The sequence below is a fragment of the Tursiops truncatus genome, chromosome 1 (assembly GCF_011762595.2).
Source record: "Tursiops truncatus isolate mTurTru1 chromosome 1, mTurTru1.mat.Y, whole genome shotgun sequence".
In the NCBI taxonomy this organism is placed as follows: domain Eukaryota; kingdom Metazoa; phylum Chordata; class Mammalia; order Artiodactyla; family Delphinidae; genus Tursiops; species Tursiops truncatus.
In genome coordinates, this window is record NC_047034.1 from 78579974 (window position 1) to 78599419 (window position 19446).

Here is a 19446-nt window from a genome sequence, read left to right on the forward strand (position 1 = left end):
AAGTAGGATGTTTTGGCAGATACAGTAGATAAAAAATTATGAATGTAAACGAATTTATTCTAATATGTTTGGGAAAAATCAGGCCTAGCTGCTATAATAATACACTGAAATTTAAAAGAGCAGCCTATCATAAACCTTCCAGAGAATGAAAAATAAAACACTCCTCAACTCAATATATGCATCTAATTTGACTCTGATAGAAAAACCCTACAAGGATAATACAAGTAAGGAAAATTATAGATCTAACTTACCTAGAAACATAGAGGCAAAAATTGTAAATCAATTATTACCAAACTGAAACTAGAAGCAAGTTCATAATGATGAATACAAATACACTATGACTAATAATTTTCTTCTCATAAAAGAAAAGATGGTTAACACTTAGTAAATCAATTACTAGATATCACACTTTAAGAAGACTCATACAATCATTTCAGTAGAATCAACAAAGTATTTGGGAAAATTACATCTTCATGATAAAAATTATGAACTATAACAGCAGTTAGAAATAGAAAATTCCTAAAACTAATAAAGGGTATCTAATCTATAGAAAACATCATACTTAATAATAAACGTATAAATTTGTTTCCTTTAAAGTTAGGAATAATGCAGATGCCACCTCTCATATATTCTCAATCTGAAGTTGATCTGGAAGTCCTAGTTCTAGCAAGGAAAGAAAAAAAAAAAAAGAAACACACAGTCATTGCTTGTAGACCAACTAATTATATGCATAAAATGTCCAAAGGCTAATATAAACTTTTAGAGCTTGTTGCAATTAAAGAGGACAAGAGAACATTTTAAAGAAATTGGAAACTTTTCTATTAGTGATTAGTTGAATTCAACCAAATTGTGAAGGAACTTACATGTATTCTGGTCATAGGGTTCAGAAGTGTAGCTACCCAAGTCAATTGAGAAAAACTGGATAATTGAGGGGTATGGGTTGGAAGACCTCTGTTGACCAAATGGAGAATATCGGTGGGGGAAATAAAATGGGTTTGCCTATTCCATCTGTGCCTCAGGAAGAATCATCCTTTAAGGGTGCCATCCTCACACCTTGCTCCAGCCTCAAACATCTGGGTGAGAGAAAATAGAGCTCTAACTAGAATTCTTTGATCTTGCCTGTCCTGACTGGCAAATCTAGTCCCTCATAGTGGACTTAGTAGATTATCAATTTATGACCAGTTAGCTCTAAAATCACCCTTTGTGCCTGTGCAAATGGGTCTGGGCCCTTAAGCATCTTAGCTTTGTTAGCTGACACTAAGTTAAGCTTTATCAGTAGAGGGTGCTGGAGAGAAATTTTAGGAGTAAGAGATTTGCTTTTCTTGTTCCAGTGACTCCCTAGACAGGCTTCTCCTGCAGTTGAAGTAGCTTTCCCAGGCCAAACTTCTGAAGTGCAGGCAGCCTCTCTAGGGCCCCACATCTGCAGTGTAGGCAGCCAGAGGCACCCAGCAACCAGTAGCAATCCCAGGCACCCACTTTTCCCCAGGTAGTTCTGTAGTAGAGTGTATTAGAGTGCCCCGGTGACATACCTCCCTATGAACAACTTTCTCCAGTGCCCTGCAGTGCCTCAGTGAGACACATTCCTGGGAACAGTTTTCCCCAGGACATGAGAGGTTGGATTTCTGGCAAGACCTACCAGAGTGTACTTCAGTGATTTCTCTGCCATTCAGTGATCTAAGGCTGTGCCCTCCAACGAGATCTGGATCTCAGCCCTAGGAGGAGTTTAACTCTTCCTGCCACAGATGCTCTAATTCACCCCTGGGAGTGGTGGCTATATCATATATCATATCATATTGTATCATATATATCATGTCATGTATCATATCATATCTGCTTTATTATATATCCACTGTTTCAATATTGTTTAGAGTTCTCTTTATACATGTTAATAGCCAATCTCTAGTTATTCCATTCTCTTGTTACAGTTAATATTTGTTTTATATTACATTTTCCTGTTTCAATTACTGTAGGGTTTCTTTCTACTGACTGAACCCAAATGGATAGATTCAGAAGGTAACTTTAAAGAGAAATAAATGCTGTTCTTTGTTGTGCTTAGCTTTATCTTCATATGAAAAATGCAGAGGCATTTTAGAATCCATATAATAACCATTTCATTAATTCACTAGCAAAAGAGATGTAATGAATCATAATGGCCATCTCAAAAAATTGAAACTATTTTTTTATCTTTTAGGAGAAAAAAATGGGAGGAACACAGTGTACCCGTGATAGTTTTTTCAATGTAAGTAAAAATACCAGCCATATTTAATCTACCAGCACTATCCCTTCAACGATATCTTTATGAGTCTATGCTAATCTGTCAACATAAAGATTAATGATAAAAAAGCATATGTAATTGTCACATCTCAGAAAGAGACAAAAATTTACAAAAACTTTTTTTTCACCATGAAATATAATATATACACAAAAGAGCTTGAAATCTCAGGAATGTTTTAACAAATATGTACAGCAAACAGTAGTACTGAAGAAATGTATTATCAACACCAGAGCTCCCTGGAAGCTACATGAACCATACCCTGCCCCTATCCCATTATTTCCTGATTAGAGCCCTTTCCCTTCAACCCAGAAGTAACAACTTTCCTGACAGTTCTGCTCATAATGTCCTTGATTTATTTTTATCAATTATGCATGTACACTAAAATTAAAGTTCAGTTTTGCCTGATTTTGACTTATATGTTCATTTGTGTTTTGTTTGTAATATCCATGTTGTTGCATATAACTCAGATTCATTAGCTCCATTGCTGCAGTCACCACTGATGGAAATTAGACTTCTTTTCAGTTTTGGGGAGTACTGTTACATCCATGTATCCTAGTGTACATATGTACACATTTCTGTAGGGTAGAGATGGAATTTCTGGATCATAGAGACTATTTTCAACTATATGAGATAATGTCAAACAGGTATCTAAAGTTGTTTTATTGATTTATTGCCACTGAAGTGTAAGAGAGGTCTTATCATTCTATATCCTCACCAAAGCTTCATATTATTAATTTCTTGAATCTTGCTAAACCTGATGGGTGTAGCATCAGATAGGAGCTTTAATTCACAGTATTCTGTTTAATAATATGATTGAAACCTTTCCATCTGTTTATTGGCTACCTGAATTTTCTCTTATGTGATGTGCCTGAAGAAACCTTTTGCTCATTTTTCTATTAGATTATCTGTCTTTTTCTAATTGATGTGTTAAAAACATTTAGAGTGCCCTTTGTCAGTTATAGGATTATTCAGTACTTGATCCAATAATAAGATAGAACAGAATCATATCACACTTGGAAGACAGTATTGGGTTTCATACCAAAAAAAAAAATCAGAGATGTACTAAGAGAAATTTGTTAAAGCACATATGAGACAGACATTTTTACAATCATAGGATGAGGAAGAGCAAAAGAATGGCATGAAACCCAGAAGGCAGAAGATCTTTAAATATTTCGTATGGTGAAAGACACTGTATAGGTTAATGACAAATAACAGATTGGCCAAATTAATTGGCAATATATTAGTAGCGCCAACAAATCAAAAAGCAGAGCAAAGCATGTAAGAGAAGAATGGGAAAAGGATACAAAGAGGCAAATGTAAGAATAATTTAATCGTGTATTGTACATTTGAAAGTGGCTAAGACAGTAGATCTTATAAGTTTTCATCATAGGAAAAAAGTATAATTATGTGTAGTCATGAATGTTAGTTTGACTTATTGTGGTGATCATTTAGCAATACATAAATACAGTAGTCTTCCATTATTCAGTTTCACTTCCCATATTATTAGTTGCCTGCAGCCTACTGTAGTCCAAAAATATTACAGTTGTCCCTTGGTATCCACGGGGAGTTGTTTCCAGGATCCACCACAGACACCCAAAGCCTTGGATGCTCAAGTCCGTTAGTCCGCTCTCTGGATCCTCGGTTTTGCACCTGTGGATTCAACCGACCACAGATCATGTAGTACTGTATTTATTTTGCAGCAATCTTGTATTAGCCAATAGTTCAAACACGTGCTGTTCAAGGGTCAACTGTAAAGGAGAATTCCCTTCAGAGTGCCTACATCATTCACCTCACTTCATCTCATTGCATTGGTATTGCGTCATCTCAGAGGTTCACGAGATGAAGTAGGGTGAGAACAGGACAGTAAGATATTTTTATTTATTTATTTACTTATTTTTTGCGGTACGCGGGCCTCTCACTGTTGTGACCTCTCCCGTTGCGGAGCACAGGCTCCGGACGCGCAGGCTCAGCGGCCGTGGCTCATGGGCCCAGCCGCTCCGCGGCATGTGGGATCTTTCCAGACTGGGGCATGAACCCGCGTCCCCTGCATCTGCAGGCGGACTCTCAACCACTGCGCCACCAGGGAAGCCCGACAGATATTTTGAAAGAGAGAGAGGACCACATTCACATAACTTTCATAACAGTATATTCTTGTAATTATTGTATTTTAATGTTAGTTGTTTGGTTAATCTTTTATTGTGCCTAATTCATGACTTAAAATTTATCATAGGTATGTATGTATAGGGAAAAGCATAGTATATATAGGGCTTGGTACTATCTCTGGTTTCAGGCCTCCACTGCTGGTCTTGGAATCTATCCCCCACAGGTAAGGGGAGACTACTGCATAGAGAATCATCAGGTGGTGCACCTACAACTTATATAACGTTATAGGTCAATTTAGAAATAATTTAAAGAGTAGAATGGCATTAAGCTACTATAAAGTTCAGTCTCACTAATAATCAGAGAAGGTCGTTTTAAATAATGAGATATGTCTTCTTTTTTTAATAAGCCTATATTAAAGAGTTGAATATTAAATACTTATAGAAACATAGGAAATTGGGCCTTCTATAGCTGTGCTGGCTAATATGGCAGCTAGTAGCAACACGTGGCTACTTAAATTTAAATTAACTGTAGTTAAAATAAGTTTGAGAACCAGTTGCCTTGTCACAATAGCCACATTTAATAGGTCAATAACTGCAGAAGGTTAGTGGCTATAGTATTGGGCTGTATTAACATCTCTACCATTGCAAAACATTCCACTGAACAGACTAAAGACATCAGTGAAATGGTGGAGTAGGAAGCCCTGACATTCCTCTACTACTACAAACCAACAAAATACCTCTGTGAGAAATCCAGAAACCAGTAAAAAGACGGCCACACCCCACAGGAGCGTGAAGCCATCTTCATGAAAGTTGGCTACAGAATTTGCAGCTCTATCCACTTTCTCTCACCAGAGCCTCTCCATCATCCCCTGATCCACAAACACACATATGCAGCACGTTTGGGAAGAAACACTCAACTCCCATCTTCTCCTTGGGAAGGGAAAGGAGTAGAATGTAAGTACAAATGACCTTCAGGGGACAGTCCAAGGGACAAGTGTCTGTCTTGCCTGTACTCCAGTACTGACAGGAACAAAAGTGCCATGTTGAGGCATTTCAGAGCAAAGATATAAACCATGTACCAGGGTGTGCAGCACTACAGACAGAAACTAGGTGGAGCCCCAGGATGGTGATTTACAACAACACCAGATAAGCTTCAACGTTGCAGTGGGAGCTCCTGAATAGAAACAGGCAAATCACTTCAAAAAAATTGCATAAACAAGCCCAGAAAGGACACACAGACATTATACATTAAACATACACACAGAGAGAAAAGACTTGAGAGATCTCCAGACTGTCTTGCCTGGCTGTGTGGAGAAAAACCGTCCTGTATGACACCAGACTGGGAGAGCTGACTGATGCTCTAGATGCCAAAATCCGAAATAGAACAACAACGACAGCAACAAAACAAGACATACAAACCGACAGGCAACCATGACATGTTTAAGGAAACAATTTCATCTCTAGATAATAAACCTAAAGAAAGGGAGTTATATGAATTGCCAGACAAAAATTCAAACTTACAGATCAACGAATTAACCGAGAGCACAGATAGACAACTATACAAAATCAGGGAAATGATGCATGAACAAATGAGAATATCAACAAAGAGATAGAAACCACGAGGAAGAACCAAACGGAAATTCTGGAAATGAGGAATACAATACTTTATTTGAAAAGTTTACTGGAGGGACTCACCCAGGCAGAAGAAAAAATCAGAAAATTAAAAGATAGGGCTTTCATCATTAGTGAAACAGAGGAAGAAAAAGTCAAAAGAGTGAAGAAAAATGAAGACAGTCTAAGGGACTTAGGGGATACGATCCACTGAAACAACATATACAAATGGGAATCCCAGAAAGTGAGGAACAGAGGAAGGATCAGAGAAACTGTTTGAAGAAAAAATGGCCAAAGGTGTCCCAAATCTGAGGAGAGAAATAGACATACAAATTTAAGAAGCTCAATAAACTCTAATGTGGATATATATAAAGAGACCTACATTAAGATATATGATCATCAAACTGTCAAAAGTCACGAATCAAGAGGGACTCTTGAAAGCAGAGGGAGAAAAGTGAGTGTTACGTACAAGGGAGCTCCCACTAGATTGGTCAGCAGATCTCTCAGCAGAAATCTCTCAGATATAGAGAGTGGGATGATATATTAAAGTTATTGAAAGAAAAAAGTGTCACCATGAATATTACACTTGCCCAAACTATCCTTAAAAACAGAGGAGAACTTAAGACTTTCCCAGATAAGCAAAACCTGAGGGAGTTCATCACCACTAGACATATCTTTTTTTTGTTTGTTTTGTTTTGTTTTGTTTTGTTTGTTTATTGTGGTATGTGGGCCTCTCACTGTTGTGGTCTCTCCCGTTGTGAAGCACAGGCTCCAGATGCACAGGCTCAGCGGCCATGGCTCACAGGCCCAGCTGCTCCACGGCACGTGGGATCTTCCCGGACTGGGACACGAACCCGTGTCCGCTGCATCGGCAGGCGGACTCTCAACCACTGCACCACCAGGGAAGCCCTAGACATATCTTAAAAAAAATTCTGAAAGGCGTTCCACAAGTTGAAGTGAAAGGATGACAAATAGCAATACAAAAACATACAACAATATATAATTCCCTGACAAAGGTAAATATTTAGACAAATAAAGAGTGCCATAGTATTGTGATGTAGGTGAGTTAACAACTTGTAAGTCTGGTATAGACTTTTCTTAAAAACAATTATAAATTTTTGTTAAGGATAAGCAATATAAAAAGAGGTAATTTGTGTCATAAATAAGATAAAGTGAGTGGGGGTAGGGATGTAAAAGAGTAGAGTGCTTACATATGATTTTTTCTTCCATTTATATTTAGTAACATGGGGGCAGGAGAAGTGGCTTAGCTGCTCACACCAAGATTACATTTACAGAGACAGACTATCTGAGCAGAGCTCTGAGATGAAAGGGAACCTGAGCTTCACCACTTCAGCTACTCCATACAGCAAAGGAGAGAGAGAGAGAACACCCGAATTACATTTAAACCTGTCAAACTTACCTCCTTGATTAATTTACAAAGTATTTTTCCTCTAAGATTGTATATAATTTTATTACATACTATTGAATTTAAGTTGTTGTCGGTTTAAAATAGGTTGTTACAGAGTGGGGGAATGAAGATGGCAGAGTAAGAAGATATGGAGCTCACCTTCCCCAAACAACACACCAAAAATATATATACATGTGGAACAATTCTAATGGAAAACTAACTGGAAACTGGCAGAACTGGTCCTATATGACCAAGACTGCAGGAAAAATTCCCATGTAATCAGGTGGAAGAAAAGCATCGCATTGGGTTGAGACCTGTGCCCTTGGGAGGGGACTAAGAGGAAAAGGGAGATCACAGGGGCAGGCATTTGCCCTGGGGAGTGGGTGGGTTGAGCCATAGACTGGGCATCTCAGTCCTAGGGTACTCCAGGGAGGAGACAAGCCCCCTTGGCTACTTGGAGAACTGCTGGGACAGGTAGAAAGGCTGGAGGAGCCTAGACTCCACTCGAGAGGAGTGTGCAGGTGCTGGCTTGCCACCAGACTGGGCGGAGAGAGGTCTGCCCTAGGGACTGCCCCCTCTCTGGGCCCCCCAGTCTGAGCTGAGGGAATACGCTGGACCCACTCACCCCAAGCCACGGCTTGGCACTGGATCTGGGACAACAAGGTCCTGGGAAAAGACTCCATCTAAAAGACACAGAGGAGAATCACAGGCCCAGGGAGAGGTCCAGTTGTGATGGCAGCAGCCGTTGTTGGTGCTTTCTCAAACAGTGCCATAGAAGTAGCCCCGACTTCTGACAGCAACCCAGCTGCTTCCATTACCACAGCCACAACACTGGGATCCCAGGCCTGGGTGAAGAAATGCTCCAACACTGCCCACTTCATGCCACAACCTTGCACTAAATCTGGGAAGACCACAACAGGGGAAAAGACTCGATCTTGGGTTTTGTCTGAACAGAGCTGTAGAAACCTGCACAGACAACACATCAGACCTTGGTAAGTGCACAGGCGCATGGAAAGAGACTCAATGTTTCTAATTATTATAGAAATGCAATTCAAAACAACGAGATATCACCTCACACCTATCAGAATGGCTATTATCAAAATGTCTACAAATAACAAGTGTTGGTGAAGATGTGAAGAAAAGGGAAATTTTATACACTGTTGGTGGGAATGTAATTTAGTGCAGCCACTATGGAAAGCAGTATGGATGTTCCTCAATAAACTAAAAATAGAACTACCATATGATCCAGCAATTCCACTCCTGGGTGTATATCTGGAATAAATGAAAATACTAATTCAAAAAGATACATACACCTCAATGTTCATAGCTTCACTATATACAATAGCCAAGGCATGGAAGCAACCCAAGTGCCCATAAATGGATGGTTGGCTTAAGAAGATGTGGGATATGTATATGCAATGGAATATTACTTGGCTGTTAAGAGGAATGAAATCCTGCCATTTGCAACAATGTGAACGGACATAGAAAATATTATTCTTTGTGAAATAAGTTAAACAGAGAAAGACAAATACTATATTCTATCACTTATATGTGGAATCTAAAATATAATACAAATGAATGTATGCTTAAAACAGAAACAGACTCATAGATACAGAAAACAAACTAGTGCTTACTGAAGAGGAGAGGGAAGGGAGGCAGGGTAAATTAGGGGTACAGGGTTAAGAGATACAAACTACTATGTATAAAAGAGATAAGCAACAAAGATATATTGTACAGCACATGGAATTATAGCTCTTATCTTGTAATAAATTTCAATGGAATACATTGTGTAAAAACACTGAATCACCCACCATGCTGTACACCTGGAAATAATATAATATTGTAAATCAACTATACTTTTCAATTAAAAAAATTTTTTAAACTAGCTGAAGGAAAACAGAAAAATCCACAAAAATGTGGAATGAAACCATGCACTCTTTAAAAGCCAGTGTGTTAAAGAAAAAATTATAAGAGAATTTGGAAAATATCTTGAGATAAATGAAAATGAGGCCACAACATCCCATCTCATGGGATGTAGTAAAAGGAGCACAAAGAGAGAAATTTATAGAAGTGAACACTTACGTTAAAAAGGAAGCAAAATCTCAAATAAATAACTTTACCTTACATTTCAAGGAATTACAATAAGAGGAAAAAAACTAAACCCAAATTCAGCAGACAGAAGGGAAAAATAAAGATTAGAACAGAAATAAATGAAATAGAGAATCGAAAAATAGTAAAATAAAAAATCAATGAAACTGAGTTGGTTTTTTGAAAATATCAACAAAATTGACAAACCTTTAATGAGATATAGTAAGAAAAAAGAGAAGACTCAAATATCTAAAATAGAAATGAATGAGGAAACATTACAACTAATGTCATATAAATAAAAAGAATTACAAGAGACTACTATGAATAATTATATGCTAGCAAATTGGATGACCTAAGAAATGGATACATTTCTAGAAACAAACAACCTACCAAGGATGAATCACAAAGAAATAAAAGATATAAATGGGCCTATAACTAGTGGGGAGATTGAAAATTAATCAAAAGCCTGTCAACAAAGTAAAGTTCAGGATTAGATGGTTTCACTGGAGAATTCTACCAAATATTTAAAGAATAATTAACATCAAGACTTCTTAGACTCTTTCAAAGAATTAAAGAGGCAGGGACATTCTCAAACTCATTCTATGAGGCCAGCATTACCATAGTACCAAAACCAGATAAAAGGTAACAAGGAAAGAAGACCACAGAGCAATATCTCTCATAAATATTGATACAAAAATCCTAAAGAAAATACTAGCAAACTGAATTCAACAGCACATGAAAGCGATCATATTCCATGACCAAATGGGATTTATACTGAATGTAAGGATGGTCCAAAATGTGAAAAATCAATCCATGTACTAAACCTCATTAAGAGAAAAAAGAACAAAAGCCATATGAGTATCTCAATTGATGCAAACAAAGCATTTGAAAATATTCAACACACTTTCATGACAAAAATTCCCCACATACGAGGGAGGGAAGAAAACTACTTCAACATAATAAAATCCATGAATAAAAAGCTAACAGTTAACATCATACTCAATGGGAAAGCTTTCCCTTTAAGATCAAGAACAAGTGGGAAAATATGTTCACTCTTGTCATTACTATTCAACATAGTACAGAACTTTTAGCCAGAGCAATCAGACATGAAAAAGAAATAAAACACATATAAAATGGAAAAGAAGAATTAAAATAATCTCTGTTTGCAGAAGATATGGTCTTATATACAGAAAATCCTAAGAATTCCACCCACATACAAAAAAAAAAACACCAAACCCTGTTAGAACTAATAATGAATTCATCAAAGTTACAGGATACAAAATCAACACTCAAAAATCAGGGGCATTCCTATATGTTAACAATGAGCAAACTGAGATGGAAATTTGGGAAATATTCCCACTATACTACAATACTATAGCCTTAAAAAGTATAAAATTCTTAGGAATATACTTAACAAAGGAGGTGAAAGACTTAAACATGGAAAACTGCAAAACATTGCTTAAAAAATTCCAAGGATGCTTCAGATTAATGGAATTACATCCCAGGGTCATGGAATGGAAGACTTAATATTGGTAAAATATAATAATTGATAGTCATTATGATGGTTTAGTACTGGCATAAAGATAGATATATAGACCAATGGTATAGAATTGAGAACCCAGAGATAAACCTTTCTATATATGGCCAAATGATATTCAAAAAGAATGTCAAGACTACACAATAAAAAGAATACAGTCTCTTTAACAAATGTTATATGTTAAAAAATATGTTAACATATGTTATGATATGTTAACAAATGTTATGATACCCATATGCAAAAGAATAAAGTAGGACACTTACCTTACACATGTACAAAAATTAACTTAAAATGGATTAAACAGCTAATTGTAAAAACAAAAACTATTAAATTCCTAGGGGTAAAGCTTCAGGACACTGGATTTGGGAATGATTTCTTGGATATGACACTAAAACCACAGGTAACAAAGTAAAAAATTGATTAAAAAGATGACAACAACAGGGCTTCCATGGTGGCGCAGTGGTTAAGAATCCTCCTGCCAATGCAGGGGACACGGGTTCGAGCCCTGGTCTGGGAAGATCCCACATGCCGCGGAGCAACTAAGCCCGTGTGCCACAACTACTGAGCCTGCGCTCTACAGCCCGTGAGCCACAACTGCTGAAGCCCGCATGCCTAGAGTCCGTGCTCCGCAGCAAGAGAAGCCACCTCAATGAAAAGCCTGTGCACCGCAACGAAGAGAAGCCCCAGCTTGCCGCAACTAGAGAAAGCCCGCGTGCAGCAACGAAGACCCAACGCAGCCAAAAATAAATAAATAAACAAAATTAATTAATTAACTAATTAAAAAACTCTAAAGGAGGAAAAAGTACTACATATTACGCGATGCATTTAAAAAAAAAAGATGAGAACAACAAATTTTAAATCTGCACACCAAAAGATACACTCAAGAGAGTGAAAAGGCAATCTGCAGAATGGGAGAAAAATAATTGCAAATCATACATCTGAGACAGGGTAATATTCAGAATATCTAAGAAACTTCTTCAACTCAGCAATAAAAGTTAAATAATCTGGTTTAAAAATGGGCCAAGAGGTTGAATAGATATTTCTCCAAAGAAGATATACAAATGGCCAATAAGCATATAAAAGCATCTCAGTATAATCAGCAAGGAAATGCAGATCAAGCCACAATGATATACCACCTCACACCCATCAGGATGGCCACTATTAAAAGTTCAGAAAATAAGTGTTGGTAAGGATGCAGAGAAGTTGGAACCCTGTGAACAGTTCGTAGGAATGTAAAATCGTGCAGCTATTAAGGAAAGGAATATGGAGTTCCTCAGAAAGTTAAAAATAGAATTACCATATATCTAGCAATTGAGTTTCTGGATGTATGTCCTAAAGAACTCAAAGCAGGATCTTCAGGAGATATTTGCACACCCATTTTCATTGCAGGATTATTCACAATAGTCAAGAGGTTGAAGCAACCCAAATGTCCACCAACAGATGAATGACTAAGGAAGTGTGGTATATACATATATGGAAGAGCATGCATGCTTAAGAAAGGAAAATCCTGTCACAGGCTACAACATGAAGAGACTTTAAGGATATTATGCTAAGTGAAATAAGCCAGTTACACAAAGACAAACACTGTATGATTCTACTCATACTCAATATTTTAAGTAATCAAAATCATAGAAATAGAAAGTAGAAAGGTAGTTTCTATGCATAGGGGACAGGGGGTAGAATTAGCGATTTTTAAGTATAGTTTTAGTGTTGCAAGATGGAAAAGTTCTAGAGATCTGTTGCACAAAAATGTGAATATAGTTAACACTATGGAAATGTACATTTTAAAATGGTTAAAATGGTAAAGTTAATGTTATGTTTTTTTAACCACAGTGTTTAAAACGTGTTATTGAACAAACTGCTTTACAAGATAATTTGTAAACCAATACAGGATTTTTAGAGTTCTATCTGATTTTTAGAGGACTCAATCAATTTGAGCGCTTGCATTTTCTTTGATCTAACACAATTCTAAGAAGCCACCAGAAGTGGCAAAAAGGTGTGTATGTGCATCTATATATTTACATATAAATAAATAATATTTAATGCGTACACATATTTATCTTAATCACCATAATAGAACATATTTATCAACAATAAAAATGTAAAAATTTGAAACAATGGTTATACCATGAATACATAAAGGAAATGTTTAAATAAAGAATTATGTGAATACTATAGAATATTACGTATCCGTTAGTAGGCAATGATCTACATCTGTTATTATCAATGGCCTAGAAAATTATTTACAATATATTGTGTACTGAAAAATGGCAGTGTCAAAAATATATGAATAGTACGTACTATTTTTAAATATGACATACTTTCTATATTTTAATGGCATGTCCTAAGATGGAAAAAGCATCATACCTAAGAATTCTGTCTAAGTGTTGGGAAGAGTTTATTGGAGACATATGCAGATTGAGGATAAAGGAAAGGCTTGCATTTTCTACTCTATGTAATTCAGGGTTATTTCCACCTTTTATAATATATGTGCATAATTTTTGTAAATAAGGGGAAATAGGTCAAAGTAGGCTATTTCCACAAAGCTTTGTGTTAACAAACAGATGCTGTAGAGTTTAGCCCAAAGACAATTTTGTTGCAACAGGAGTTGCAGAATTAGTGTTTTAATCAAGAAATACTCCAGGGGCCTAAAGGAAAATGGTATTGATGTGAAAATGATGATAAGATAGAGTGAATACAGGAGATAGATCCCAACTGCCCTCCCCAGTTTAGGCTGCTGGGGGCTTGAGAAAATCACAGACGGAGGAAACTGTAATTTCTGATTTCCAGTCTGAACTAGGAGCTCAGCACATGTGGAGATACCTTCATTTGTCCCTAGTCAGCTCTCTGCTGAGTTCTTCTCTTCTTCATCTCCTTTACCTCCACTGTCCCTCACCTCAGCAGCTGACTTTACTGGGACCCTGAACCTTCAGACTGGCCCTGCCTTACTGGTTACTCACTACACTCACTGCTTCTCCTGCCTGCCAACCAGGTCATCTCCACTGTACACAGGCTCCCTGAGTGGGCCCCCTTTGAAGGGACCCCCCATCCTCTCCTGGAGGCTGAGCCAGGCTGTATATGGGGGTTTTCCTAACAGCGCTTGAGAATGGCCAGGACCCTTCCATCTAACAATCCTTCTTTTTTATTTAATTTTATTTATTTAATTTTTTTAAACTTTTTATGTTATATTGGAGTATAGTTGATTAACAATGTTGTGTTAGTTTCAGGTGTATAGGAAAGTGATTCAGTTACACCTATTCATGTATCTATTAGTTTTCAAATTCTTTTCCCATTTAGATTGTTACATAATATTGAGCAGAGTTCCTGGTGCTATACAGCAGGCTATCTATTTTATATATAGCAGTGTGTTCATGACAATCCGAAACTCCCTAGAACCCTCCAGCCACTGTTGTGTTTCTTCCCTCTCTTTCACATCCAACTTCTTGAACGTGTGGTCTGGATTTGTGATCTCCCTTCTGAATCCCCCTTTCACATCACAACCTTCTGGCATGTGGCTCCTCAGCAGTTCCCCTAACCGTTCACACTAAAGTGACCAAGACCTCCTTTTGTTAAATTCAGCATTTATTGAACTCTGCTCGGTATTTCACTGTTGACCACAGGTGCTGCCTGGGGTGGGGGTGGGGAGGTGGAGTCTCCTCCGATTTTCTCAGGCTCTGGTGATACTCTTGCTGGCTCCGGTGATCTTTCCGTTTGCCTCAAGCGAGCCCAGCAGAAAAGTGGAAATGATGTTAACTATGAAATGGACACAGCGGGCTTTAAAATATCCCACTCAACCCATGGAAAAATCAGGTGTGTCCTAAGGCCTATAGAAACAGAAGAAATGGCCCAAGATACAGTGAGCTTTTAACAAGTGCTCTGTAGTTCCTCTTATTCTTTATTCCTTCTCCTTTTCCCAACCGGTTCTCTGCCCTTCTCCACCCCTCGTGCAAATAGCCTCGCTTTTCATTTTATTCTCGCGCACCTTCCCTGGATTCTTGCACGTGCGCCCAACGGCACCGCCCAGAAAACGAACTAGATGCGTTGGACAGGGCGTGCACCTGCTGTGGAAATCCGCTGGACTGAGCCTGACCCAGCTTGGACCGAGGATGCACTCCCACACAGGGGCTCAGGGAGCTCCGCACTCACTAGTCCCGCGCCTCTAGCGGCGGTCCCTGGAAGTCTGAGTCGCAAGGCCCCAGTGGCAGGGACTGACTCACTTGGGAACAGGCTCTGCCATGAGGTCAGTGAGGACCCTCCTCTCCCCAGGCCGTTCGCTCCCTTGCTAGTCCTGCCGGTGCTCCTGGTTGACTCTCTTGGCAAGGATTTAATTTTTCACCCCGAGTGGGGCTTTGACTCCTATGAAATCACCGTCCCTAAGAAGCTGAGCTTCCGTGGAGGGGAGCAGGGTGTGGCCAAGCACGTGTCCTACCTCCTGCAGGTAAAAGGCAAGAACCACGTCCTCCACCTGTGGCCCAAGAGGTTTCTGTTGCCCCGGAATCTGCAGGTTTTCTCCTTCACAGAACAGGAGAGGCTCTTGGAGGATCACCCTTATATACCCAGCGACTGCAACTATATGGGCTTGGTTGAAGGAAATCAGGATTCTAAAGCTACTTTAAGTACATGCATGGGGGGTCTCCGAGGCATACGGAAAGTCAATGCCAACCATTACCAAATCGAGCCCCTCAGAGCCTCTTCCAAGTTTGAACATGTCATATATCTCCTAAAGAAAGAGGAGGAATTTCCCAATCAGATCTGTGGCTCAACTGATGATGAAACAGTAAAGCAGTTGGCCGAGCATGAGAACAGGGCTGGATACATGACTTTAGTGAGGCATATATGCAGCAAAAGTACTTGGAATTAGCCCTGGTCTTTGATAACAGTAGGTATTTATATTTGAACTCCAAACTTACTCAAGTCATAAATGATGCCATTCTTCTGACTGCAATTGCAGACCCTTACTTTCAAGATGTCCGTATGAGAATACAACTATTAGCTATGGAAGTATGGACAGACAGAGACAAAATAGCACTTAATGCCCCAGTGATATCACAAGTTTTAGGCCAGTTTGTGCAATACAGATCACGTGACCTGAGTCGTCGGATTCCAGCACATCGGGCACACCTATACCTTAAAAAAGTTTAGTGGGGCTTCCCTGGTGGCGCAGTGGTTGAGAGTCCGCCTGCCAATGCAGGAGGTACAGGTTCGTGCCCCGATCTGGGAGGATCCCACATGCCACGGAGCGGCTGGGCCCATGAGCCATGGCCACTGAGCCTGCACGTCCGGAACCTATGCCCCGCAACGGGAGAGGCCACAGCAGTGAGAGGCCCGCATACGGCAAAAAAAAACCCAAAAAACAAACAAACAAAAAACAGTTTAGTGATGCGCTTTCACAGCACTGGGGAAGTGTATGTAGTACATTGCCTTCCGGATCTACAAGTTCTATTCTAGATAAAAATATCCTTGGACCTGCCAGTTGGACGACTCATGCTCTGGGCCATAGTGTGGGAATGATCCACAATTACAAATACTGCCAATGTAAGGGTAGGCATAGTTGCATCATGGGCACTGGACGAACTCGGTTTAGTAATTGTAGTTATGCCGAATTTTATTCGCATGTAAGTTCAGGATTAAACTGTCTAACGGATATCCCAGGATTAGGTTATGTGGCAAAGAGATGTGGAAACAAAACTGTGGAAGAGAATGGGGAATGTGATTGTGGTTCAAGAGAGGACTGTAAAGAAGACCCATGTTGTCAGCCAGATTGTAAATTCAAAGAAGGTGCCCTGTAGCACTGGACGTTGCTGTCATAACTGTCAATTTCGTCCGTCTGGGTATACGTGTCGGGGGGAAGAAAATGAATGTGACCTTGCAGAGTACTGCAGTGGGACCTCAGCATTCTGCCCAAGTGACGCATATAAGCAGGATGGAACTCCTTGCGAGTACAGAGCCCGTTGTGTCAGAAAGGGCTGCCAATCCAGAACTGTGCAGTGTCCAAATATTTTTGGAGCTGATGCCATGGGGGCTCCTCTTCAATGCTACGATGCAGTTAATGTAATAGGTGACCAATATGGGAACTGTGGTATTTTAGGAGTTCGTCAGTATGAGAAGTGTCCCAGAGAAAAGGCATTATGTGGCAGGCTACAGTGTATAAGTGTCGAAACCATCCCTGATATGCAAGATCCTACTCTTCTAATTTCCACTCACCTGCATGAAGAAAATCTCATGTGCTGGGGCATTGGCTATCATCTAGCCATGGTACCTATGGGGTTACCTGACCTGGGTGTGATAAGTGATGGTACCTCCTATGGTAAGGAGCGGATATGTTTTTAATAGAAATTGTGTGAATAGCTCAGTCCTGAATTTTTACTGTTTGCCTGAGAATTGCAGTGGCCGAGGCGTTTGCAACAGTAACAAAAACTGCCACTGCATGTATGTCTGGGCCCCTCCATTCTGTGAGGAGGTGGGGTATGGAGGGAGCATTGACAGTGGGCCTCCAGGACCCCTAAACAGGGAGGTGCCCGCCTCACTTCAGGTCGTGTCCATTATGTTAATGCGCCTGATTTTCTTAATTATCTCAGTGATTGTTGTGCTTTTCAGGAAAATCATAGGAAGCTTATAAATCCAAAGAGAAAGAAACACCACCAATTAACACTGGAGCAGAACAATTCAAGGCCAGAATGATCAAGAAACCAAAAAAGCAATCAGGCAATCCACTGTCACTCTATTACACAGCGTCATAAATTGAACAAGCTTCTCATTTATCCAAACACTTCTTCTTCCTTCCTTCTTCAATTTATTTTACCTAATGTTCTTTGAGGTTTTGATCAGTAAATAAAAGGTATTCTTGGTTTGGAAAAAAAATCAGTGCATTTTTCTTTCCTGCTTCACTTTCCCCTTAGTTTGTGATCAAGTTTTGGATATCCTTAAAAGAATGCCCTAACAGCTTTTCAAACACAGAATGCTGTGCGTTTCATAGAATTACAGTGGATTTCAGAGTAGAGTCCTGTCTCTCAGTTCCCAGCAAACAAAACCATTGTCTGCTTTTCCCTCTGCCTCCCTCATGAAATCCTGTGTGTCTCTGCCCCATGCTGAACCATAAATGGTAACTACCACATTTTATATATAGAATGCGATAGTTTGCAAGGGGTGTGTGTCCCTCAGTTAAGTATCTTCTGCTGTTATAGTCACTGTATGGTTCACTGTATCTCCGTAGAAGTGTGATCTCTGACTCAGTGTTTGGGTTGACCTCAGCTGGGTTGAGGACTCTAATCTACCGTAACTCTTGCATTGCACCACAGTCTACAAATGATGACAAGGTCTGGCAGTGTCCTGAGGACAAGGATCTTAACAGAATTCTGTGCTTTGGGTTTCTGCTTGCAGGGGCAAGTCTTTTGTGAATGTGTGCTGGGGGACATCTGGCCCCAGGTTTGCCACACCCCTAAGGAGATCAGAGGGGAGTGAGGAATACCTTCCATCCCAAGTACACCCAGGTCTGCCTCCAAGTGTTCTCCCCCACCCTTTTGCCTGGGAGGAGAGGAGGACTGAGTGGCCCCTTCAGAGGAGTCAGTGGCCACTTCTTGCTCAGCGAGGGTCTCGTCACCCCAGACCTGTGTGAGCCCAAGTGTTTTGGTCTTGTTCTGGGCTGAGTCCTCCTGCTGTTCCCTCACCTTCCCCAGGCATCACTGCAGGTCCACTGTACCCCACCCCAATCTCCTCTTTTCTTAGCCACATAGTTCTTCTAACTAAAGAAGGTGTGGGAGGCTCACAATAAAGAGTGGTCCCCTGGGACTATCTGGGGACTCTTATTACTCAGAGGAGTAACACCGAAATAACCCCATCTTTGTGGTGATCATAATTTTAACATTTTTCAAGCTTGGCCATCATCAGAAAATATCCTTAAAAAAAAGGACATGTGCTTATAGCCTCAATACTGTTAATAGATTTGTCACTTCTCTTTTATGCTCCCCTCCACTAAATTTCACGTTTATTGCTCAGAAGCAGAAATATTTAGATACAAGGTATACCTTATTTTATTGAGCTTTGCAGTTATGGTTTTTTTTTGTTTTTTTTTTTTTTTTACAGATTGGATGTAAAACCCTGTAAAACCCTGCCTCGAGCTAATCTATTGGTGCAATTTTTCCAACAGCTATTGCTCACTTCATGTCTCTGCCACATTTTGGTAATTCTCACAATATTTCAAACTTTTAAATTATTATTATATTTTTACGATTATCTGTGATCAGTGATCTTTGATGTTACTATTGTAATCGTTTTGTGGCACCACAAACTGTACCCGTATAAGACAGTGAACTTAATAAATACTGTGTATGTCTGGCTACTCCACAGACCCACTGTTACCCCATCTCTCTCTCTCTCCTCAGGGTTCCTTATTCCCTGAGACATAACAATATTGAAATTAGGCCAA

The 19446-nt window shown here is 39.5% G+C and overlaps 1 protein-coding gene across 1 annotated transcript; it reads left to right on the forward strand.

Moving 5' to 3' along the window:
• The first annotated feature begins 15256 nt into the window (after nt 1-15256).
• Nucleotides 15257-17783, forward strand: ADAM30 (ADAM metallopeptidase domain 30). Its single transcript, XM_004331249.2, is given in 6 exon segments — nt 15257-15298; nt 15301-15829; nt 15832-16157; nt 16394-16803; nt 16805-17345; nt 17347-17783. Coding segments are annotated over 6 exon segments (2142 nt in total). The 3' UTR covers nt 17641-17783.
• Nucleotides 17784-19446: the final 1663 nt, after the last annotated feature.